Genomic DNA, 25,092 nt, shown 5'->3' on the forward strand with positions numbered 1-25,092 from the left:
CCTTCTGGTCCAACATAAATGTTATGTGTTTGCACATTCCACGTCTGTCCCTCAAGATCAGACTGGAACTGTTCCCGATAGATATCGTTATCTTCCCTATCATAAAAGAGTGTAACGTGGAAAGGATCTCGCGGAGGGGAATAGACGGCCAGGCTCATTATCCAGGGTTTCCATAGCTGATAATGTCTCAGAATGCCTACTTCCACTAGCCTCCCCCAGTAGATTTCGGCAGTGGGTTGTTCAGAGTTCTGGACTAGATATTGAGTCTTTGAAGGTGATCCCAGTTTCACAAGCAGGTCCCTGCCCATGAGATTTTCCAGGCACCTGTGAGGACACCACATATTGGTGCTTCAAAGTCTGTTTTCCCAGCTGTGTCAATGCTGGATTTGTCAATGGCAGTGTCATTGGAATCCCGGAAAAGCCTACCACATTAACTGTGTGACAGGAGAGTGTTGCACTGTCTGGTGTGTCTTTCAATGTTGAGTATGTTGCTCCAGTATCCACCAGGAAGGGCAATTCAGTGCCTTCCACGGTCATCGACAGCATGGGTTCTGCCGTTCCCACCCTGTTCGGTTTCTCCGGGCTCCGTCAGTATTGCTCCCCCTCCCAGCCCCAGTCGGCTACTGGGTACTGGGGGGCTGGTGCTGCATTCGGGTTTGGAGCTTGATGTGCTCCCCTGTAAGCAGCTCTTTGTCTTGGGCCTCCTCGTGCCTGGGATTGATAGCCTCGCCCCTGATAGTTCTGCGGCGGTTCAGGGCAATCTCGGGCCCAGTGTCCTTCTGCTCCACATCTCAGACACGCAGTCCAAGACACTCTGCCAGGATTCCCCGGATTCCGAGCCCTTTGTCCTCCCCTCACGGATCCACCACGCCCTCTCTGTGGTCCACCGGTCCCCCAATTCCCTACGGGTTGACGCTGCCTTGGTGCATTGGCGGGCCAACGATCATCAGGGTAGAGACCCGGATCCTGATCTGGCCAGTCAGGCACAGGATCGGGCTGAGGCCTTGCCACCATTATAGTCTTATTTAGTTCTTTCGGTTCTTTTTTCTTCGCATTATATTTTTCGCGAGCCTCACCCAGCTGCAGCCTAAGCAGCTGCGCCTGTGCTTCATCTAACTCTTTCTTTTGTTTGTTCGTCAAATCCTGTTCCTGCTGAAGTCTGTGGGTCACATGTCTCTCCCACTGCACCGAGTCTGCAACGGCAAAATCTGGGTTCTTTTCCAAGTCAACTGCAACCTGGTTGGGCAGCCCTGCCAGCACTGCCGAACGAAACCACGCTCTACTTTCACCCTCCTTCCCCGGATGTATTCCTGTTTCTAACAACCATTGTTCCTTTGCTTTAGCTAAACACTCTCTGGGTTTCTTTTTGGGATCCCAAATAATTTTTGGAATGACTCCAAAGTTAGGAGTTGGGTCCTTCTCCCGAACTGCATCTGCTAAGTCACTCTGCACCTCATGATATTTCAGGTCATTTGCATATCTGGTTGTTTGAGCTATCTGCTCTACATCTGCTAACCCACCACCCAGCATACAACGTCCGGCCAAAGTGCGAAAGTCGCCCAGCGCTAATTCTTCTCCTTCCCAATGTTCTCCCTTGGTTATTGGTGGAAGTTGTTTAACCAATGCTTCCAAATCTCTCACCTTATAGGCGCGATAAACTGGTTCGTTCTTTGGACCTGCTATTAGAGGCAGACTTAAACCAGGGTCAGGAGCTCCTTGTTCAAAACTCACTCTTCTACTCTTCCTCAACTTTCCTTTCCCCTTTGAGCTCTTAAATATGGGCTGTCTCTGTGCTTGGTCTCTCTTCACACTTCTTTTCCTCAAAATTAGGCTTGTACTTGGTTGGGGTTCAGCTCCTCCATCTTCGTCCTCCTCATCGTCTTCTTCTGATGACGTCGCACGGTCTTCATTCTCCTCTTCTGGCCCTCCCTGCATTACTCTCTGCTTTATAACCTCCAATGCCGTTAATGCCTCTATGGACGCACGTAGGGCCTCATGCATTTGTCCATACACTTCTCCTTCAGTTTTTAACACCAAGCTCAGAGGTATTTTATCACCCAGCCCTTTCTGTTGGGATATAATAGGTTTACTTACCTCAACCTCCATCGCTTGGCACTCTTTCTCTGCTGATTTTGATACTCCAGGGGAAGCCAAGCGAACAGCTTTCTTAAGCTGTTCGAGCTGATCCTTCAGAGGTTTGCATCCCCTTTTCCTACTAGGTGTCGCACCCGATCTGTCAGCCATTCTCTGAAACACAGACTTACCTCTTCCAATGGCGTTGGTCGACTCCACCTTCTTGGTCTAGGTCACCCAGACACGCCTAACTTTCGGTTTCAGTCTTCGTCTCGCTGTTCTCGCAACCACTGGCTCCTCTTCCCCTGCTCGGTGATACACAAAGTTTAACCCAGCACTTTAGACGCTGTCCTCGCGTTCTCAAGCGTTGACACTCAATCAAAATTATTCGCCCTCAAAGTGTTAATATATGACACCAGCAACCCTTATGCGCAACGCGCTCACCTCCGTATACTTACCTCTCCAATAGTTCCTCGGATTAGTGTTTTTTCATTTATTTTAAACCCATTAACGGCGCTGCGCGTCCCTTGTATACTTTACAGCAACACACCCTCAAGGGTCCCTCAACTTGTCCCGTACTAATAAGTCTAAAACCAAGAAATCACCTTTATGACATTATGTCAAAGCTTTCTCCATGTTGCACAGCCTGCCACAGGTTTAACAAAAAAATCGCTGCCCGAGAAGGCTCCCACATATCAAGGTGGTCGTTTTCACAAACTTCCAGCAGACCCTCAAATAAACAAAAACAACGACCCAGGCAGGCTTCCAGTTCAGCCTCCTCAATTTCTATGCACACTGAAAACTCATGGGGAGATTCTTCTGTCTCCCCGTGTCCTACACAATTCACCTCCAAATGATCCCCTACAATTGAAATTTCAGTGTGGAATGACGCAGAGATTAACATTTCCTTATTTATTCACTATATGTAACCTGAATTTTCTCTCTCTTATCAAATAACAAAGGTTATCTTTACAATTTGTTATTGAACTACTAATTAAGTTGCTTTTTATGGTGTCAGTGATAAACTGCCCCTAAAAAGTCCACTTTATTGCGTGCTCATTGAGTTACTCCTATCAAAACTATTTAACAAGTTCAATTTACACATACTCATTAATTTGTCACGCTTATTAGTGGCTCATGGTTGCTTAAAGCCTATGTCTGACTTGACCACAGAGTTAGAGCATCATTCAATCCTCTCAGGATGACCACTCCACTTACTCTGCATCCAGTCAGCTCATGAATTAACAACCCTTGCAGACTGTAACCCTTTTATTTTTTGTTTATGCCTTCAAATCCACCTTAAATCTTCTTTACCTAAATGTTGGTTTTAAACACAAACAATTCTTATATTCTATTTTGAAACGCTGTCACCATTCATATATTTACAATGTTGTTATTTACTAAGCCAGCATTTTAACTGCAGACATTTATCCACATTTGCAAACAATAGTTATAGAGCTGAATGACACACAAAACCGAAAGCATAGTCCTCTCATGCGCTCTGCATCAGCTGCCTCATTTGCATGCACACACACTCTTCATCTAAGAATAGCAGCAGGCAGTCAGTGCATTGCTGACTCGACCCACAGAGATCTTTTTTAATACAGAGACGTCTTATATTTACAACTGCACAGATTTTAAACCTTTTAACACCTATCGAATTTCGACAAATTTAACATAACCGTTTTTTGCAATCAATTAACCAGTATCAAGACTTTAACTGTTTCTGGCCTCATTTCTAAAATCCCTAACTCAATTTAAAAGCGTCAACCAACCCAAACTTTTTGAAGTTTTAGGTTAAAGTTACACGCCCGAAATCCACTTCTGCTGGCCAAAAAAGCGCAGATACCGTTTCAAACGGTAAGGAGACTCTAACTCCTAGCTATTTTGGAGGTTCCCAAGTTCTCCCCGGTTGCCAACCGTACTAACCCTATTCGCCGATAGGTCAGGGCCAAGCGTCCTTGGCCGGGAGGGAGCATTACCTCCGAGAACTGCGCTTCCTAGCAGACTCTAACTGCCGTTCTAGAATAATTTATAATACTTTGAAACAACAATCAACACCCGAAACAAGTGTATAACTGAGGCAGGTGCAACCTAGTGGTCAAATGGAGACTCCAACTCACAAAATGACCGCTCAGGTCCACTCTTATGACCAAATTTGGACTCTAACCAACACAATAACCAATTCCCTACCAAACTACTTGAGACTCTAACTCAATTTCTTTGGGACTTCAACCCAATATTTAAACTTTTTCCTGGCAGACTCAAACTGCTTTAGCAGACTTTACTGCTTTCATTTCTTCTTAGCAGAACTCTAACTGCTTCAACTCATGAAATTTTCATCAAAATCAAAACAGACATCCACCAGTAACTTCAGTGAGTAGACTTAAATTTTATCATGTCCAATTTGGCACACTTTGGAAATAATTCAACAGGTAGTGCCTTACCTTTTGGATAAGCCGGCTTATGCCCACTCACTTAGACCACTGGAATTCATGTCTGCCCGTCAGACCACCCAAGACCCCGGATTTCTCCGTCCAAACCTCCAACTCTCCCTCCTCAATAACCGGACGAAGCCCCCAAATGTTAAGATTCAATATTGAGGAAGGGTACAAGAGGTGATCGAAGAATAACCACACCGATCCGGCCGGGTGAAGTCAAACGATGATTTTAATGAATACACGCGTGGGAAGAGAACTCTGTACGCAGACAGGAAGTAGTCTTCGACTTAATCAAAGCATGAACAGATATTTTATAGCATCAGGGTTTGTTTACTGACGCCCCTTCATGCGTCACAGATACATTTTATACATAGATCAGATCAACATCATCATGACTTTTTACCTAGAAAATCATCTTCTATTTTCATGGCTAGCCCTTCCTGTCTACCTTTCAGTTCTTGTCTTGTTCCTCTTTCTTGCCGAGACACCAAGAAACGGTTCCTCTTTTACCAAGACAATTTTGCAGTTACAGCCAAACATAACTAACCTCTCCTCTAAATAAATCTAATTTAAAGTGTGTGTGTGTGTGTGTTGACCTCACATGCTCTTTCTCAATTCACCTGTTGCACTTCTGACCTTTTACCAGACCAGAAGCTCACTGAGACTATGTGTATGTCTTCTACTAAATAAATGTTTTAATCAAGAACCTCTACTAAAACCTTAATATAAAATGATAAAGCTATCTGTTACATTGTTAAAGCCTCGTCTTAGCCTGCGGCTCAAAATAACTTCCTGCTTCTTTCTGCATACAACTTCCTGTCAGCCTGCAACTCAGTCTTTCTGAAAGAGACACTGTTTAAACCTTGGAGTGCAATATCCATGCTGCAAATTATATTATTAATGCAATAACAATTATTTAACAATAGCAGTAAAATAATTTCCCTCCTCGACACATACCAGGAGCTGAAGTGTAACCCAGTGTTAAGAACAATGAAAAGTGTACACTGGAGCCACTGTCTGTGTTTTTTTAGGAGATCTTTCACATTTCTGGACGGGATTAATCTTCAAGAAACAAGAAGAGCGAAAGCGGATCGTTGAATGAAACCATGAACCAGAACTGGTTTGTAAAAATGCTGCAGCTTCACTGGTGTGGAACTGGTTTAGCTTTCGTCCGTCAGATACACAACAAAGCACTATTTTTGGTAGCGCATGCTAGCGGGCCGTCGTTATTACCGTGTTGTTTGGAAAATACGGCACACTTAAAATCAATACTTTGATTTTTCTGAAAGTCGACAGAGCCCCTTATAATCCCGTGTGCCTTATGTATGAACTCTGGTTGTGTTTACTGACCTGGAATCGATTTTATGTGCACGGCGCTCGAAAATCTGTCGAATGTTTCAGTACGACTTTGCTGAGCTACGAAGCCGCACCGCTTGATGGATTGTCGGAGCATTACGGCTATCGTAGGCGGAGCCTCGCGGAGTGATACGTACTGTGCTTCAACATACTGTTACCGTATTGTGTGTGTATAACCTCTTTTTAAGTTTTGTGGATATTATACATGGTTATGCTGAGGATGTGTCGGCCAGTTTCCACTGGAAATGCCTTTTGGTTAAACTGTCAGCAAAGAATTTGCATTTGCACAGTTACATGTTTATATAACTTTTATATAACACATAAAAAACAGCTGCTTGTTTAAGTGAAAATACATTGATGGGTTTTTTTGCACTAATAAAGTTGTGGAGTTGAAAATTCCGAGAGGCGAATTACACATCATATATATATATATGTAATTCGCCTCTCGGCAGTCTATCCTTCAAGCTCGGGTCCTCTACCAGAGGTCTGGGAGCTTGAGGGTCCTGCACAGTATCTTAGTTGTTCCTAGGACACTGCTCTTCGGAACAGAGATCTCTACACAGCCTGCACCTGGGGTCTTGGCTCGTGTGATAGACCCCAGCCTCTATGGATCTTGTGCTCAGAGCTCGTTCCTGTTCTGCCATGATTAGTGCCTCTGTGCTGTCTTTCAGTCCAGCTTTGTCCAGCCACTGGTAGGATTTCTGGATGTTAGCCACCTCCTCTATCTGCCGGTGGTACATAGCGTGCAGGGGCCTGTCCTTCCATGATGGTTCCTCCTCTTTCTTGGGTTTCTGCTGCCGGAGGTATTCACTGAGCACGCTGTCAGTTTCTTCCTGATGTATTCGGGGATGTTCGTTGTCTCATCCTGGACCATGGTGCTCACACTCACCAGTCCCCGGCCTCCTTCCTTCTGGTTAGCATACAGCCTCAGGGTGCTGGACTTGGGTTGAAACCCTCCATGCATGGTAAGGAGCTTCCTTGTCTTGATGTCAGTGGCTTCTATCTCCTCCTTTGGCCAATTTATTATCCTAACAGGGTACCTGATCACGGGCAGGTGTAGGTGTTGATAGCCCGGATCTTGTTCTTACCATTCAGCCAACTTCTCAGGACTTGCCTGACCCTCTGCAGGTACTTGGTGGTTGCAGCTTTCCTAGCGGCCTCTTCATGGTTCCCATTTGCCTGATTTGAATTGAATTATGTTACTCTTTGTCAAATACATTAAATTGGTGCTTTTCTTTTGTTGTGGTGGGGGCATGGTAGTACTCAGACTTCACCCTTCATCGACATGCTCCAACCTCAGGTTTCCAACTTTGTAGAGAAGGATTCAGCAGCAGGATAACACATGTCAGTGCTTTAAAAAATCTGTGCTTTAAAGAGTGAAGTACTTCAGACTGGAAAATAATAAGGACTCCTGACTGTCACCTAACCTTAGATCTACTGAGTCCTTTTGTGACTGAGAATGACAAAAGGGCTGATAATCTTTTGTGGTAAAGCACCTATGACCACAAGCTATAGTTCTTAAAAAAAAAAAGGAATGAAATCAAGCAGCAGATAAGAGCTTCCTCCCAAGAGTCTGACCACTCCCTTAGAGATGGGTTGAGGAACTTGAGTAGATTTGAGAATAGAGCTACTACTCCTCCACATCGGAAGCAACAGTTTAGGTGGTGGTGATGGCGTCTGACTAGAATGCCTCCTGGACGGCTCTGAGGTGAGGTGTTTCCAGCATGTTCAAGCGGGAGAAAGCAGGTACAGACCTAGGACACACATAAGAGATTGTCTCTCCTGATGGACTCTGAAATCTTTGGCATCTGCCCAGAAGAGAAGCTGGTTGGGGACAGTGAGGTTTTTTTCCCCTCTTGATAATTATAAAGAAAAAGAAAAAAGTCAACAATGATGATTCAGTTATTCTGTGTGCTACATTACTTAATTCCAGTTATCTACAGACTTATATTTGTAATGACTGTCAGGTAAAGCCCTAAACCAAAGACCAACTTATTTGAACCTCGTGTGAATACCTGTACTGCAATTTGCATGATTTAATATGTTATTAAAAGAATTAGAATAATATTTCCATTGTTTATTATCAGCAATTACTGAAATACATACAAACAAACAGTAGGAAAACTTGACTTATTTGTCACAAGCTTATCATGTTTAGCGCACCCACATTCACACTTCCAAGTTTGTTTCTTTTCTTTTCTTTTTTTTTTAAAAAGAATTTTATTTACAAATCATTTTCCAAGAAATATAAATTAAACATTCCACTGATTTACTACCAACAAACTCCACAGAATATTAAACTGCCATTTTCCGGCAATGTCTCAGTACTAATAAATACAACACTATCCATTCTGAGTGACTGGACCTTCAGCTTACTTCAGCCATTTTCACTTTTAAACATTTCTACACAATTATTCTTCCTAAAGTCTTTGAAAACAATAGAAAAGCTGGAAAGGTTCTGACATCATCCTCTGATACAGAAAGTTCAAGGGCTGAAAGACCAATTAGTTTTCAACATTGCTGAAGACTCCATAAACTGATGGACAATGAACATTACACTGGAGAGGCAATATCGGCTGGCAGAGGTCAAATTCAAAATGAGTCAAAAATCAAAGGTATACAGAAGACTTTAAGAGAAGAACCACAGAAAAAAAATTCCAATAAATTATTTTTGAGGATAAATAATATTTTTAAGCTACATATCAGAAAAAAGCCAGGCTGAGAGATTCCCAAATTCACCACATAACTGGTGCAGAACCAAGCTTAAAGATGTACACTTGTAGCTGATCGTAAGTAAATAACAAGTGGTCCAAAGTTAGTAGCCACTGGTAAAGCCATTATTTTCAATAATGAATTAAAAACAAACAAACAAACAAACAGCGCTAAAGTCAAAAATTTGGTGTTAAATATAATATTTCTTAGATGGACTCAACTGAGAGTTCTTGGGGATGAAAGAAACAATTTGATGATGAACTTATCTTCCATGTTTAGTTTTTTTAGACTTTTTCTTTGTTCTTTCCATGTAATAATCTAAAGGCTTTCATGATGTTTGAATTTTCCACAGAAGATTTTGATGTATGTTACGTATTTACAAAGATAAAATCACACAACCCCCAACTGGTTCTGAAATTTGGCCGCCCCTCCCTGAGCCTGTTCTGTCAGAGGTTTATTCCTGTTAAAAGGGAGTTTTTCCTCCCCACTGTCAACAAGTGCTTGTTCAAAGGGGGTTGGTTTGATTGTAGGGTCTTTATCTTATAATATAAAGCGCCTTGAAGTTGTGATTTGGCACTATATAAATTAAATTGAAATTAAAAAGTTTGTTACAATTAGTAAAAAAAATGTCAGAGATTAACTGGCAGAGTTTGGAACATTTAGCTAGACATAATAGAAAGATAAAGTTGAGACCACATTAAAAAAATCCTATTTACACAAAGTCCCATCAAATCATGTAAAAAGAGGCAATAGAAGAAAAATAATTACAAACATTGGTGAGTTTTCGTTTGCAAAAAGCCTTCTTCTGTACATTTCTACAACATCTGTATTGAGACAGGCATACCTAGACCTAAGTACATATCATGCTGCACTAATATAGTGCAAAATTATCCCTGAAAAATGGAGAAGGGACAGGCAGGCAGAAGTGATGCTGTCTCTGGGATTTATTAAGCTCCTTTTTGTCTCCTCGTCATATTGTTTCTTGTGAGATGCACCGAAGCCATAATGACACTCAGGCCTCCGAATGTTCATTTGACACAGAACAAGTGATATCAAGGCAATGTCACTGAGCAGTGAAAAAAATGAGGGAATGATTTTCACAGAAGTATTTGTTCTGCGGAGACACTATTCAGTGACTGTTGTTTGAATATTTTGGGCAGTGGTAGATGGCAAAGAAGCAAAGGAGGACTTTCAGCAGGAAACAAAGAATCCATGAAGGCTCTTGTGAAATAAATGCCAAAATGAACATTTAAAAACAGATGGGGAAAACTAGGCTGCTAATGAATGTGGTCAGTCTTGATCTTTGAGGTTCTTCTTTTGCATGTGAACGAGTCTCAGCATTGGCGCTGATATCAAAGGGTTTCCACGGCGATGCCGTAAGTTCTGAAAGAAGACAAATGTTTGTACGTTGAGCAGGAAGACTTCTACATGTCTGCATCTCCATCGTAAGCCAGAGTCAAAGGCTTCAGTCTGTTGTTCATCTGGCGTCTCTGTGGCTTCTTTGGCTTTTTGCTACAGAACAAACAAAGAACAGGTGAGGAACAGTAAGACAATCTGATAGCAGCCACCTGACAGTAACTTCCACTCATGACCAACCTGTTACATACGAGACATGATTCTGTGTTTCTGTCATATCTGCCCTAAAAACAACATCACTGTCTTTGGAAGTTTATCCATCAGTCTTCAGCTGTCCCTCCTCATTTATACACTGTTGCTAAAGAGGAGAGCTGTACAAAATAAAGTCCTTTATAGTTTTCAAAATTGGCTTCAGAGTTATTATAACTCTGGGACAACGTTTAGCGTTTTCCACTGGTCACTGAGCACAGGTGCTACACATTGATACATTACCACATCACTATTTTCTAAACTTTGGTTACAGTCCTGGTAATATTAACTTAAAATAAACATTAAAATGTGCAAAAACTGTGATATTGCATTTGCTCTGCAATATGAGAGAAGTTGAAATTCTACATTTCCAGAGGTTTCTTCATATTGAAAGGGAGTTTTTCCTTCCCACTGTGGTCAAGTGCATGCTCATACCAAATGGTCTGATTGTTGGGGTCTTTACCTTGCAATATAAAGCACCTCGAGGCGAGTGTTGTTTTGAATTGTTGCTATATTAATAAAACTGAAGTGAACTGAATTGAAATTGTTTAACCAAGACTTAATTCAACTAATAAACTTGTACAAATATGATTCAATATTTTCACCACAAGGTCAACTTTTCAACTTTTTGCTGTCAAATCAGCAGCTTTTTGGTTTTCTCACCTCTAGTAGGTGATCCACTGAAATGATTGAACAAGCAATCTGGATGTTTGGGAACATGTCACATGTCGTAGAGAATAAAAGGAGTTAAGTAAGGCCTTGACTACGTGATAAGAGTTTCAAATGGAGCTGGGTGTGGCAGTGAGTGCTGTAGCTCTGGATGTTGTTGTGATGATGGAGGCTTTGAGAGCTGTGCCTCATATTGCTGTTGCTTTTCCTGCAGCTGCGGTTGCTGTTTGTTGCACCACTTTAACTCCTCTTGCTCTAGTTTCTGGCAGGCAGGACAGGTATAAGTGCAGCTGTTTTGCTCCATCCAATAAATCCTGTCTGAGGGGGACTTGGAGCTTGACTTGCAGCAAAGGCAACAACCACAACAACTAAATAGAGTGTGAGAGGGTAGAAAGAAAAAAGGGACAAGACAAGACAAGAAGGAACAAATGATAAGGGAAACAGAAAAATGAAAAACAAAAACAAATGAAGAAATAATTGTGAGCAGTGTTGTGATGGAGGTCAGATCCCATGTCATTTTATTGGATGATGCTTTTTTTTCATAATATGGCCTTTAAATAGACAATGCAAGATGGAAGACAGGCGTTACACTTCATTCTACATGAAAACCGAAATCTAAGAAGTCTGTTGACGTGTCGTTGATTTAATAGGCGCACTGACTCGCCTCTGTCAGTGCGCCCCAGGGCAGCTGTGGCTACAATGTAGCTTGTCGTCAACAGTGTGTGAATGTAGTGTAAAGCGCTTTGGGGTCCATAGGGACTAAGTAAAGTGCTATACAAATACAGGCCATTTACCATTTACCAATAGATCGGACTCTGACTTTTGAGCTTAGTATGGCTCAGTGATCAGGTAGACAATTGGTTGTTAAAAACAAATTGCTATCTGATCAGTGAACATGATGTCAGAGCCATTATTTAAAAAAGAAAAATCCTTACTGACTCGTCCTTATGGTCGCCAAACTGGCCAATGTGTGACATTCCCAACATCAAAAATAATCAAAAAAGTTGTAAGATTGTTGCAGGATGTTCAGATTCTTTTGCAACATCCAATCTGCAATAGCAGATGGGTGCTTCATCATGACAGTGCACACTCACAGTACACTGAAAATGCTCACCCGCTACAGATTTGACTCCCTGTGACTTGTCCCACTTTGATTTTTTAGGATTCTATTTCATTTAGTCCTAAACTTTATGAGACACAGTACAAAATCACTAATTGCTAATTAGTGAACTACATTTTAATTTGACTTTCTTTCATGGTGATCTCCATCACATCACTTAATGTACATTATTGACATCATGAGGGAAAAAAATCAAATTGATGATGAAGTCAGAACATATTTCAGATGTGTTACTTTACCATGCTAAGTATGTCATGGAGATTATAAAGACAAGCAGCACAAATGCTCCTGCTGCTACTCCATACACCCAGGTTTTCAGCTTCCCATCTGCAGAGACACATAGACAGCAATGGTCAGCACTTACGATTGGACAGTTTTATTTAGACAAAGGTGACCCGAGTAAATACAAAATGCAGTTATTAAATTATGACTTCCTTTATTAAATGAAAAAGTTTATCTAGGGTTATCTGCAAAGGAGCCCTCTAAACCTAATATTGGGTTATCAGCCCTCCCTTTTTTCTCTCTCTCTCATTCTATTCCTTTTCTTCTTCTTTTTTTTTTATTTTATTATTACTTCCCCTATCTTTTGCCAACATAGCTCACCCTCGGTCAGCTCCGGCAGAATAACCACTCCAATTACAATGTGAATAATGACAGAAAAGAAAAGAAAAGAAAGCTCACACCACCACCTCTGTGTTTTACTTGTATACCTCATACATCTCTAAAGTTAGAAATATCCTGTCTCAGAGTGACGCTGAAAAACTAGTTCATGCATTTATTACTTCCAGGCTGGACGACTGCAATTCATTATTATCAGGATGTCCTAAAAACTCCCTGAAAAGCCTTCAGCAGCAAAGTCATTTAAAAATTCCTTATTTGGCTTAGGTGGTGGGAGTATATACAAGGAGCTGTACTGCGATGTATTCAAATGAGTGGAAGGGTGGGGAAGAGACAGGGAGAACTTTCCAGTGCTTGTGGTGAATTATCACGAGGCCGCCGCCCCTCCCAGAGTTGCGAGATTGACAGATGTAAACAAATTCAGATGGAGTAGAGTCATTAAGTGAAACAAAATCATTAGGCTGTTTCCACGTTTCAGTCAAGCAAAGAAAGTCCAAGAGAGGAGATCCTGGACAAGATGTCCCTTACCGGTAAGAGCGAATGTTTAAAAGACAGAAGTTGATGCTGGAATTACGATGCCAGGCTTAGCCGACCTAACAAGGTGTGCCAGCACATTGTGGTCAACAGTCCGGTCAGTTTTCCGGGGATGACGACGAGTTTTGGACCAGATGGACTGGACACTATTGAGTTAGTGTCATTGGTATTGAAGTTTCGCTGAAGCCCTCGGTGAATGTACGTGTGGCGGGGCTTGAAAGCGATGTCTGGATAGAGTTAAATCAGAATCAGAAAGGCTTAATTTATCTCCAAGGGGCAATTAAGAAAGTAAAGCGCCACAGGTAGAGAGTTAGGAAGCGGAGTTGCAGAAGTTCAGAGTACTGAAGTAGAGCTGTCGCTGGGTGACGAGCGATGGAACGAAAACAACCCAGGTGAGCACAGATCACACAGACACCCTGTGGATCCACATCTTGATCAGGGCTGCCGCTGAATGTAGACAGTTGGAAAAGGCCATGAGGGTAAAAGACCGAGCAGGCAGCTGGAGTGCGAGCAGTAAAAACCCGCAAATATTGCAAAAGCAAGTCAAAACAGGATTGTGCTTTAAATACGCTTAAAATACTTCAGTCAAGTTGTCATCAATAACTTTAAAACAAAATAAAAACAAATAACAACGAGAATAAATCGGTGAGCAGCGGCAGCCAGATGCGCCAGCGTTCATTCAGCCAAAAGACTAGTGTCTGTGACAGCAGAGCAGGAGCACTGGTGCGGCCGGTATCGGACCTTTAATGCTACTCGGGTTCCCAGATTTTATCAGAGGAGGCAGGGTAGCCACCTGGATAACAGACGCAGTTAGTGCTGGCTGAGTCTCACAGATCGGCTTCATCTGAACTCTGCAGTGCCTGCTGGGTAATACTCATAGGATCAGAGGTTAAACAGTGAGCTCATCCAGACTTCCTTTATTGAGGAGCTGGTTCCACCAGAATGACACTTTTGATCTGTAATCTGGATCTTAACCTGCTCCAGAGCAGGTTAGGTGTGCAGCATGGGTTAACCCTGATGTGACCTGGATAACCCAAAATCCCGCTTCGTAGTACAGGCCTCTGATCGGCAGTGTTAGGGTAAGTGAATCCAGATAACAGAGAAATCCTGGCTGTGCTGAAAGCGTTAACACAAAGCTTGCTCGGTGTTAACAGAAGGAAAATGTTGGCTTGTTATTTTTCATCACAGATGTTTTAGTCCAATAATAATTTGCATGGTTGTATTGACACCCATTAGCATAAACCGGACTTTACAACCTCTTCATCAGGTCAAATCAAACCATTTAATGTAAAAAGTAATAATGCCGTGTTCCAGATACCTGAGGTCACTCCCGAGCAGAGATGGGCAGTACTGTAATCCGATTACTTTTTTCAAGTAATGCATAAAGTAAGGGATTACTATTGCAAAAAATAGAATAGAATAGAATAGAATTCAACTTTATTGTCATTGCACATGCACAGGTACAGGGCAACGAAATGCAGTTTGCATCCATCCAGAAGTGCTTAGTGATATAGATATATTACAATATATATTAGCAATAATATAGATATGTAAGTATATTACAGAAATGGGTCTATTATGTTATAATGTACACGGTATGAAGTATGTTGTGAATATTCTATAACTATAAGTATGTACAGGCTGTAGTGAGTACAAGCTATGTACAGGATATGGACAGGATATAAATATGAAAAACTATACAGAATATGAAATAAATAACTTTACAGGAATCTGAGATATACAGCTATACAGAAATGGGAACTATGCAAGTTGTAAACAGTTGTAGGGTTAAAAATTATCGTATGTACAGAATGATTGTTTACACAGGGCTATACAGTAGTGCAGTTAAGGTAAGTGAGGGTGTGGATAATTTCTACAGAGGCTATATAAAGTGCTAGTGGTTGTGAGTGGTGGTTCACTCCATGTTATTATTGTGTGTTTGAGGGTACAGTTGTCCATTGTGTGTGTGTGTGTATGTTCAGTCCATGAGTTAACGTGGGTCAGATGTCAGGAGGCAGAGTTCAGGAGTCTGACAGCTGTGGGGAAGAAGCTGTTCCGGTACCTGGTGGTCTTAGTCCGGAGGCTCCTGTAGCGCCTCCCAGAGGGCAGGAGGGTGAAGAGTCCATGTGATGGGTGACTGGGGTCTCTGATGATTTTCCCAGCCCTTTTCAGACACCGCTTCCTGTAGATGTCTTTTATGGCAGGAAGTGGTGCTCCGGCGATGCGCTGGGCAGTTTTCACGACCCTCTGCAACGCCTTCCGGTCCGAGGCAGAGCAGTTCCCGTACCAGACTGTTATACAGTTGGTCAGGATGCTCTCGATGGTGCAGCGATAGAAGTTCACCAGGATGTCTGAGGACAGGTGGTTCTTCCTCAGAGTCCTCAAGAAGAAGAGGCGCTGGTGAGCCTTCTTGACCAGCTTGGAGCAGTTGGTCGTCCAGGTGAGATCCTCGGAGATGTGGACTCCCAGGAACTTGAAGCTGCTCACACGCTCCACAGCCGTCCCCTTAATGTGGATGGGTGGATGTGGGTCAGCATTCCTCCTGTAGTCCACGATGAGCTCCTTGGTCTTCTCGGTGTTAAGCAGCAGGTTGTTTGTGTCGCACCACTCAGCCAGACGATCCACCTCCTCCCTGTAGGCGGCCTCATCGTTGTCACTGATGAGGCCAATCACCGTGGTGTCATCTGCAAACTTAATGATGGTGTTGGAACCATCAGCAGGTCTGCAGTCGTGGGTGAAGAGGGAGTAGAGGAAAGGGCTCATCACACAGCCTTGTGGTACACCGGTGTTCATTGTGATGGTAGATGAGCAGCGGTTATCCAGCCGGACATGTTGGGGGCGGTTGGTCAGGAAGTCCAGTAACCATTTGCAGATGAGGGAACTGATGCCCAGGTCTGTCAGTTTCCTGATGAGTTGTGAGGGGTGGATTGTATTGAATGCTGAACTGAAGTCTATAAACAGCATTCTGGCGTAGGTGTTGTTGTTGTCCAGGTGTGAGAGGACAGAGTGCAGTGCGATGGAGACTGCATCCTCTGTGCTCCTGTTCTGGCGGTATGCGAATTGGTGGGGGTCCAGGGTGGGGGGGAGACAGGATTTGAAGTGTGCTAGGACCAGCTGCTCTAAGCACTTAGTGATGATGGGGGTGAGTGCTACTGGGCGGTAGTCACTGAGGCAAGATGGGTTGGAGTTTTTGGGTATCGGGACGATGGAGGTGGATTTGAAGCAGGCCGGTACCACAGCGTGGGCCAAGGACAGGTTGAATATGTCTGTCAGCACTCCTGCAAGCTCCTCAGAACACGCTCTGAGAACACGCACGGGGATGCCATCGGGACCTGCAGCCTTGTGGACATTGATCCTGCTCAGCACCGCTCCTACATCGGTGGGGGAGAGAGTCAGAGGTTGGTGGTCTGGCGTCACGTCTGCTTTGGTTGTGGTTGTGGGGTTCCCTCGCTCAAAACGAGCATAAAAGTTGTTGAGCTCGTTGAGGAAGGAGACATCAGGAATTAGAAAAAAACATCAAATCACTAGAAGAAGCCTACGCGTCCCACCAAGATCAGGAAACATTGAACAAAATACGCAAAACAAAACTAGAATTAAATGAGATAATTGATAAAAAAACCAAATTCTTAGTACAAAGACTACGCCTACAAAATTATGAACATGGTAATAAATCCGGTCAATTTCTAGCAAACCAGCTAAAAATAAATAAAGAAAAAACAACTATATGTGCTGTTCAAGATTCATCTGGGAACACATTATATGAACCGATACAAATAAACAACATTTTCAGGGATTTCTATAAAACGTTGTATTCACCACAAATAAACCCATCTAAAAAAGAAATTGATCAGTTTTTGGACAACATAACTCTTCCAAAATTATTGGACACTCAAGCAATGGCACTGGATTCACCACTGACACCAGGTGAACTCCAGGAAGCCCTGATAAGTATGCACAATAATAAGGCTCCAGGTCCAGATGGCTTTCCTGCAGAATTCTACAAAGAATTCTGGTCGATTCTAGCACCAGTTTTCTACAGAACGTTGTTGGAAATTAAAGAAAAGGGCAGACTTCCATCAAATATGAATTCTGCAAACATTAATCTCCTGCTAAAACCAGGCAAAGACCCTGTATATCCCTCAAGCTAACGTCCAATATCCCTTATAAATGTAGACCTTAAAATAATCTGCAAAGCTCTCTCAAAGAGACTGGAGAAAATAACCCCCCTCTTAATTCATCCTGACCAAACTGGTTTCATAAAAGGTAGGCACTCATCAACAAATACACGTAGATTACTTAATTTGATAGACTACTCATACAGTAAAAACCTAGAAACTACAATATTCTCTTTAGACGCAGAAAAAGCATTTGACAGAGTTAACTGGAAATTTCTATTTGCAACTTTACACAAATTTGGTTTTGGATCCTCTTTCATAAACTGGTTAAAAATATTATATAATTCCCCAACAGCTTGTGTTAGAACAAATGACCAGACATCCTCCAGCTTCTGTCTCTTGAGGGGCACCAGGCAGGGATGCCCACTCTCCCCTTCACTATTTGCAATTTTTATTGAACCACTAGCAGCAGCAATTAGACAGAATTCAGTAATTAAGGGCATAAAATGCAAGAACGTGGAACATAAAATCAGCCTTTATGCGGATGATGTGTTACTCTTTCTCCAAAATTCACAAACCAATATCTCTGGGGTGATTGAATTGATAAACTCTTTTGCAAGAATATCAGATTACTCAATTAACTGGTCAAAATCTACAGTCCTACCGATTAATTGCTCCTTCCATAATTCCTCTTCTACACCACTGCAATCGGGAAATATAAAATATTTAGGTATTAATGTTTCTCCCAAGCTTGCAGATCTAACTAAATTAAACCATATCCCACTTTTAAAGAAGGTAGAAGATGATCTGGCTAGATGGAAATGTCTACCCATATCACTCATGGGAAGGGTTGCCGCTATAAAAATGATGGTCTTACCAAAAATAAATTATTTATTCTCAATGATCCCAACTAAACCGCCACAAGATTGGTTCAGATCTCTAGATTCATGTATGTCCAAATTACTTTGGAAAAATAAACCCCCACGTATAAGCTTAAAAACACTACAAAAGACCAAGGATAAAGGAGGACTAGAACTGCCTAACTTTCAGCACTACTTCTTAGCCAACAGGCTTCAGTTTATCTCAGGATGGCTAAAACACACCCTCTTAGATGAACCTTGGCTAGATGTAGAACAAGCACTCTGCAATAATCTAGAGATCTCAGACCTACCATTTATCAGCTCAAACATCCAACGACATGAATGCTTTAAAAGCATCAACATCAGCTCTTCTCTGACAGCATGGTGGGAGTTTCTAAAATTGACGGCGTCTTCATTAATCCCATGCAAACGTACACCTATCTGGAACAACCCTGACATATTACAAAACAATAATATGATAAACTTTTCAGATTGGAGTGATAAAGGAATCAAATATTTAGAACATATACTAGAAGGAACAGAATTTATTTCATTTGACGGACTAGTTACACAATATGGGATCAACAAGAAAAGATTTTTAGAATATCAACAAATTAAATCCATAGTAAAAAAGAAATTTAAACCGGGTCAAGTTGAACTACAAACACCACCAAGTGTGGTTCAATTTCTTACTCTTAAACCCCCCAAATTACTATCCAAAATATACAGAATGCTTTCTAAAACAGATGAATCAATATCACTTCCTATTGCAAAATGGGAAGCGGATTTATCAGTTAACTTAGACCTAAACTTCTGGTCTCAGATTTGCTTAAAAACCTTTCATCTAATTAGAAATCCCAGTCTTCAATTAATTCAATACAAAATATTACATAGAGTGCACTATACAGGTCATCGGATGTTCAAGATGGGCTTTACGTCTACCAACAACTGCTCACACTGCCAAACCAATTCACCGGACAATTATATCCACGCTCTTTGGTTCTGTCCACCAGTTCAGAAGTTTTGGCGCGAGATATGTGAAGACTTATCGAAGTGTCTGAAATGTAACATTCCAACTTCCCCCTTAGTGTGTTTGTTGGGCAGCTTAGATAATGTCACTTCAGAAAAGAATATCGCCCATATGGTTTTCACTGCCCTATGCATAGCCAAGAAAACAGTCCTCATGAACTGGAAAAATAAAAATAATCTTAATTCTAACCAATATAGAAATTATCTATTAGATTACATTAGTCTTGATACAGCCTCTGCCACCACATCAGATCAATTGCTCTGGGCTCCTTTGATCAGCTCCATCACCTAGTGGGGGTGGGGGGTCATAGTTTGGTCCCGCCTTCACTGTTGTGATTGGTGTGGGGGTAGGGACAGGCTTAGGGCGTCGGGGGGTTCCCCGGAGGCATCTTCCTTGGGGGGCTCAACCCGGGTAGCGGTCATGTCCGGTTAGGGGCTCTGTTGGCTCTCCGGTGACTGTTTCCTCGCGGCTGCGTGCAGCGGGGCTAGGGGAGGGTCTGTGCTGACGGACGTGGGTTACTGACCTGGTAGCCTGGCTGCCCCTGGGTGGGTCCGGGATGGGCGTGAGGTTCTGGGGGCGCTCCGTCTCTGGGCTGGGACCCGGACCGGGCCTCGGGGGCTTGGGTCCTGGTTGGTGTGTTGCCGGGGTTGTGGGCGGGTGGGTGCATGGGGGCCCAGCCCTGGAGCAGGGTGCCGCCGGTGCGTCGAGCCACCTGGGGGGCTCTTCAACTGGTGGGGGAGATTGTCACATCTTGCAGGAGCTTTCCTCTCCTCAGGAGCTCCCTCTGCAGGAGGGGGAGATACAGGAGAGGTGGAGGAAGATCTCAGCCTGGGTGTTTATTGTCTTATGTAGTCTGGAAGATGAGTGGATGGTGGGGTGGGTGCAGTTTTCTCTGTGGTGGGGTTGGGTGGACTGTCCCGGGCTCTGTGGGGCCGGGCGGCGCTGCTGCACTGGGCCCGGTCTGGATGGGCCTGGGCCCCCTTTCCCTGGCGGGTCGCGGAGTATGGGGGTGCCTACTGGGGTCAGCGGGGGAGCTGGCCCCAGGGAGGGGTCACTTGCCCCTCCCTTCCTTCCCTCCCCATCTCCAGCTGCCTCCCTCTTCCCGCTTCACCACAACCACCCACACATGCAGGGCCTTGGAGTAGGGATATGTCACCAGGGTGCAGAGGAGGCTACCCCCCCCCCCCCCCCCCTGTCCCCTTCTGGCTGCCTCTGCCTCAATTTTATCCCACAACTTAGACATTCACATTACTCACACTCTCATTACACATACATATAGGATCTTGGGGGTGGGCACGATACACGGAGTCCAAAGTACCATCAGGGTGTACACCCCACCCCTGGCATCGTTGCCCACCTCTCAATTTTAAATACACGTAGACATTGAGGGCTAGCAGGAGGGACCATGCGCTTACCTGCTGCTCTCTGGCAGGTAGCTCCAAGCCCTCCTGGGTTTTAAATGCACCTTAGAATACACATGCATCAACATTACAATGAGCGGGTGGAGGGAGGTTTGGAGTCTTCTCTCACCCCCATTCTCTGCGACCTGCTGGAGCAGGGGGGCTAGGACTAGGAGGAGGAGTTGGCCGTCCGACTGCGGTCTGGAGTGTGGAGCCTTCCTGCTGCTGCGGAGTCGGGGCAGTCTGCCTCCCCCCACCGCAGGGAAAAGGGAAACACCACCTGGGTCTGGGTGCAGTTCCCCCCTCCAGGGGCGGGGGCACCTAGACCCGGTTTGTAGAGTACGCTTGGGGAGTGTGATCGTGTGTACAACGTCTCTTTATGTCTGTCTCCACGTTGGTTGAGTGTGGAGTAAGTGCATATGAGAGCATGAGGGTGGGAATGGATGTTTGTATCTGTGTGTGCCTGTATGTCTGTGTCTATATGTCAGGCTGGGTATCAGACGCCACCTCTCTGGGGACATCTCAGGCCCTCCAAGGTTTGGAGGTCTATCTCCCCCCACCACCACTTCCCCTGCCAGTGGCGGACCCCCTCAGACATCGGTGCGTTGGTGGTTCTTTGTGTCCGGGGATGGGCGTCCAGGTACACACCGGCTCACTCCTTGGCGGCCGCTTATCGGGGCCTGGAGCCTGGGGCTCGCTCGGGCCACTTCGGAGGTGGGGTGCCCCCGGCCTCTCGGCCTGGGGCTCGGTCACTCAGGCGCAGCTGGCTGCCGGCGGAGCTCACGGGCGCGTCACTGCAACTCCCCCTGGCTTCTGCTCCGCGGCTGCTGAGTGAGCCCTCATCTGGGACTCTCCTCAGCTCTTTCCGGGACAGTGGCGCAGCTGCCCCTCTGTTGGTCTTCCTTGGTCTCTTGTGTTCTGGGGGCCTCTGGATGTCTGGAGTTTTGATCTCCTCCACACCTGCTTCACGCCCTGGAGGACGGGGCTGTGGCCCCCCCACACCCTCTAGCAGATTATTACATGAAGGAACCTTTTAACAAACAAAAAACAAGCGCGTCCATGCTCACAGGTGTACACACGGGTGATCACACACACAAACTACACCCTTTTTGGCTCCTACCTCAAAGCACACTGTGTTCTGTTGATCTTATGTGCTGCACAATAATGTTTAACATTTAGTATTTACTGTCATATTCCCATATATCATTGTGATGTTGTTTATTCTATTACTCTTGTTCTCTTCTGCTTGCTTTCTTTTTTCTTTCTCAGCAGGTGATCCAGGTGATTGATATATGCATTTGTTTTTTCTCTGCCCGTTCTGTTGGTTTTTGTCTTTTGCCCTTCTCCCCCGTCCCTCTTCTCAGCTGTTTCTCTTTCCCTCTTTCTTTCTCCCCTTCTTTCCCCCAGTCAAGTCTGTCCCGTATTCAGTAAGTGAAAATAAAATAAACAATAAAAGGTGAATCAAATGGACCATTACGGCAAGGCTGGGATGGTCAGTTTGGTAAAGTAAATCCGTTGGGCATCTTTCTTTGCCTTTAGACAACAATTCTGATGGCAAAAGAGCCAAACGGGACAGGCCAAAAAAAAAAAAAAAAAAAAAAAAAAGAGGAAGGAGACATCAGAGGATGCGGGGGAGGGTTTGGTGGTCCTGTAGTCTGTAATGGTCTGGAGTCCTTGCCACATGCGTCGGGGGTTGGAGTTGGAGAAGTGTTCTTCTACCTTCTTTTTGTAATGGTGTTTGGCTTTTTTGATGCCCTTCTTTAGATTAGCCCTGGCTGTACTGTAGGCGTGTGCATCTCCTGACCTAAAGGCGGTGTTGCGGGCCTTCAGGAGGAGACGAACATCCCGGTTCATCCAAGGCTTCTGGTTGGGGTACATGGTGATCCGTTTCTGGGTGGTGACACTGTCTGTGGTTTCGGAGATGTAATCCAGTACAGATGAGGCGTACTGGTCCAGGTCTGTGTGGGTGAACATATTCCAGTCTGTGTTTTTAAATCTGTCCTGGAGCACTGCGTCTGTCCCCTCTGGCCACACTTTAATTGTCCTCACAGCAGGTTTCACACGTTGGATGAGTGGTGAATACCTAGGTGTAAGGAACAGGGAGAGATGGTCCGATTGTCCAATGTGGGGGAGGGGTGTGGCTTTGTAGGCTCCAGCCAGGTTGGAATACACATGGTCTAAAGTCTTGTCTCCTCTGGTGTGGCAGGAGACATGTTGGTGGAATCTGGGGAGGACTGTCTTTAAGTTGGTGTGGTTGAAGTCGCCAGCAACAATAAAAGCAGCCTCGGGGTGTTTATTCTGGTGTTTGTTAATGGCTGCAGAAAGTTCTTTCATGGCCAACCTAGCATTAGCGTCGGGGGGTATATACACGGCAGTGAGTATGATCGAAGTGAGTTCTCTGGGGAGATAATAAGGTCTGCATTTGACCATTAAAAACTCCGCATTAGGTGAGCAGTGACTCTCAGTAGTAGTGGAGTTCATGCACCAAGCATTGTTAATATAAATGCACAAACCTCCACCTCTGGTCTTGCCGGAGTCATCTGCTAGCCTGTCGGCTCGGTGTGTGTGGCGTCCTGCTAACTCGATAGCATTGTCCCGGCAGCTGTTGTTCAACCATGTTTCGGTGAAAAACATGACATTTGAGTCCATAATCCGTCTGTTGTTAGTGATGGAGAGCCGTATCTCATCCATTTTGTTTGCCAGAGAACGGACATTGGCGAGGAAAATACTGGGTAAAGGCAGCCGGTGTGGTGTTAGCTTTAGCTTAGCCCGTAGCCCTCCGCGCCTACCTCGCCTTTGTTTACGATCTCGGCGCCGTCTGCGTGCACTTCCGCCCGGCCGGGTAGAGTGGGCAGCCTCCCGTGTTCTGGAGATCTCTGGGATGAGTCGGAGATCGGCGATAAAACTGTTGGAGTTATGAGTCCAGATGTCCAGAAGCTCTTGTCTGCTGTAGGTCAGGAACGCACAGCAATTCTGGACGAATAATCCGGTTAAAAGTAGATAAAAAACTGCTAAATAGCAGAATCTGGAGAGACACTGAGCCTCGCGTTGTTCACGCGCCGCCATCATGGATGTGATGAGGTAATTAGATTACCGTTACTTTCCCGTAAGCATGCTGCGTTACTGCATTACTAAAACCGTGATTTTTTTGTGAGTGTCTCATGACAATGATGTAAGCGAGTGCCACGTTCGTGACAACAGCTGTGTGCAGATCAAGAATGGATCATATATCGAGTGCAGGAGAGAGTATGAGCGTGCAGCGTTTAAAGCGTGGAAGTACTGACCTTACTTTGAGTTTGATTCCATAAAAAGTGACAAAAACATTAGTGTCCGCTGTGCGTGGGAAGAAAACTTCTTTTTACAGCGAAAAACCCCCTAAACTTCCGAGCAAGCACCGAGTAGCTACGACGTAATGGGAAACTCACAGAGAAACTCGCGGATTCTTCAACTGACCGCGGCACACCTGCACCAGGGTAAACCTCCGCCTACCCCACTCCTGCTTTACAGGTGAAAATAGAGCAACAGGACCGCTGAGTCTTTGACTTTATTTATTTTCTGTGTTTCACTTGCATTTATTTGAAAGAGTGAGTGTAAACACAAAAAATGTTTTTATTTTAAGTGCTGGAATGTGCAGAAAATAGGTTTAAATGTTAAACAAATTTCTTCCAGTCAGAGAATGGTGCAAATAATTTAATGTTTGCTTGATGCATTTTATATGATGGATTATGCAGAAAAAGTAGAATTGGGCAGAAAGATCACCAATTCAGGTTGTAAATCATGTTTTTAAAAAGTAACTAAGTAACTAATTAGTTTTGAAAATAAGTAATCAGTAAAGTAACGGGATTACTTTTTGAGGGAAGTAATCAGTAATTAGGTACTGATTACTTTTTTCAAGTAATTTGGCCAACACTGCTCCCGAGTTAGCGCATTCCAGACAAAAGCAAAAAAAAACAAAACAGGTTTGTTAAGTTTGTTAACTAAGAATATAATGTATATAATGTTGGTCCCCTGTCTCGCCAGCTGGCTCACATTGGCCCACAGTGTTGTTTTTGTTGTTTTCCATGTCGCTCGCTCTCCTCTGTCTGCCTGGGCAGAACTCATTACTGGGCTCCCGCTTTTGGCCGACGCATCTGCGCTGATGATCGGCACCTGCAGCTAATTAGTTCCTGTTTTCCCTGGCCGCTATTTATGGTTGAGGCTCGGAGCAGCTCATCGCTGGAACGTTGAATGCCCCGAGTTTGGAAAGCCCCGGCTAAGTCTAAGTTTGCTTTTGTGATTGTTCAGTGTAGTGTTAACACTCGCTTCTGTGTGTAGGTTCCTTGGACCCCGAACGATGCCAACTTATCCCAAAGTCCAGCCAATGATGCGATTCACATTCGTGTATACGCAGCTAATCAACGTCGCTGACAGGCTATGACAGCGTCCTTATGTGCCGATGTTTTAGCAAAGCGGCTGATGTGGAGTGAAGCCACGTTAATGACAACGTGTACAACCATTGGAGATGTGAGCAGGACAGACGGAACAACTGACGGACAAAGTGTGGACTTTATACCAGTTTT

The 25,092-nt window shown here is 44.2% G+C and overlaps 2 protein-coding genes across 2 annotated transcripts in view; both read right to left on the minus strand.

The window, feature by feature from the left end:
• Positions 1–588: 588 nt before the first annotated feature.
• Positions 589–3,376, minus strand: LOC143414755 (uncharacterized). Its single transcript, XM_076879592.1, has 2 exons — positions 2,532–3,376; positions 589–2,264 (listed from the first exon to the last, which is right to left on the minus strand). Exon 2 carries the CDS (start codon positions 2,242–2,244, stop codon positions 589–591), a length of 1,656 nt encoding a protein of 551 aa, XP_076735707.1. The 5' UTR covers positions 2,245–2,264; positions 2,532–3,376.
• Positions 3,377–7,948: 4,572 nt separating this feature from the next.
• The window catches only part of thsd7aa (thrombospondin, type I, domain containing 7Aa), a 182,518-nt gene continuing 165,374 nt past the window's right edge, over positions 7,949–25,092 (minus strand). Inside the window, exons 27-28 of the mRNA XM_024798247.2 lie at positions 12,216–12,303; positions 7,949–10,094 (exon numbers count right to left, since the gene is read on the minus strand). Of these exons, the coding sequence (XP_024654015.2) occupies positions 10,007–10,094; positions 12,216–12,303 (176 nt within the window). The 3' untranslated portion in view covers positions 7,949–10,006. The remainder of the gene's footprint in view (positions 10,095–12,215; positions 12,304–25,092) is intronic.

This window comes from Maylandia zebra, linkage group LG22 (genome assembly GCF_041146795.1).
Source record: "Maylandia zebra isolate NMK-2024a linkage group LG22, Mzebra_GT3a, whole genome shotgun sequence".
NCBI lineage: Eukaryota > Metazoa > Chordata > Actinopteri > Cichliformes > Cichlidae > Maylandia > Maylandia zebra.

Bases quoted from the DNA above. Each gene is read 5' to 3' on its own strand.
- LOC143414755 (XM_076879592.1), bottom strand. From the start codon at position 2,244: ATGGCTGACAGATCGGGTGCGACACCTAGTAGGAAAAGGGGATGCAAA.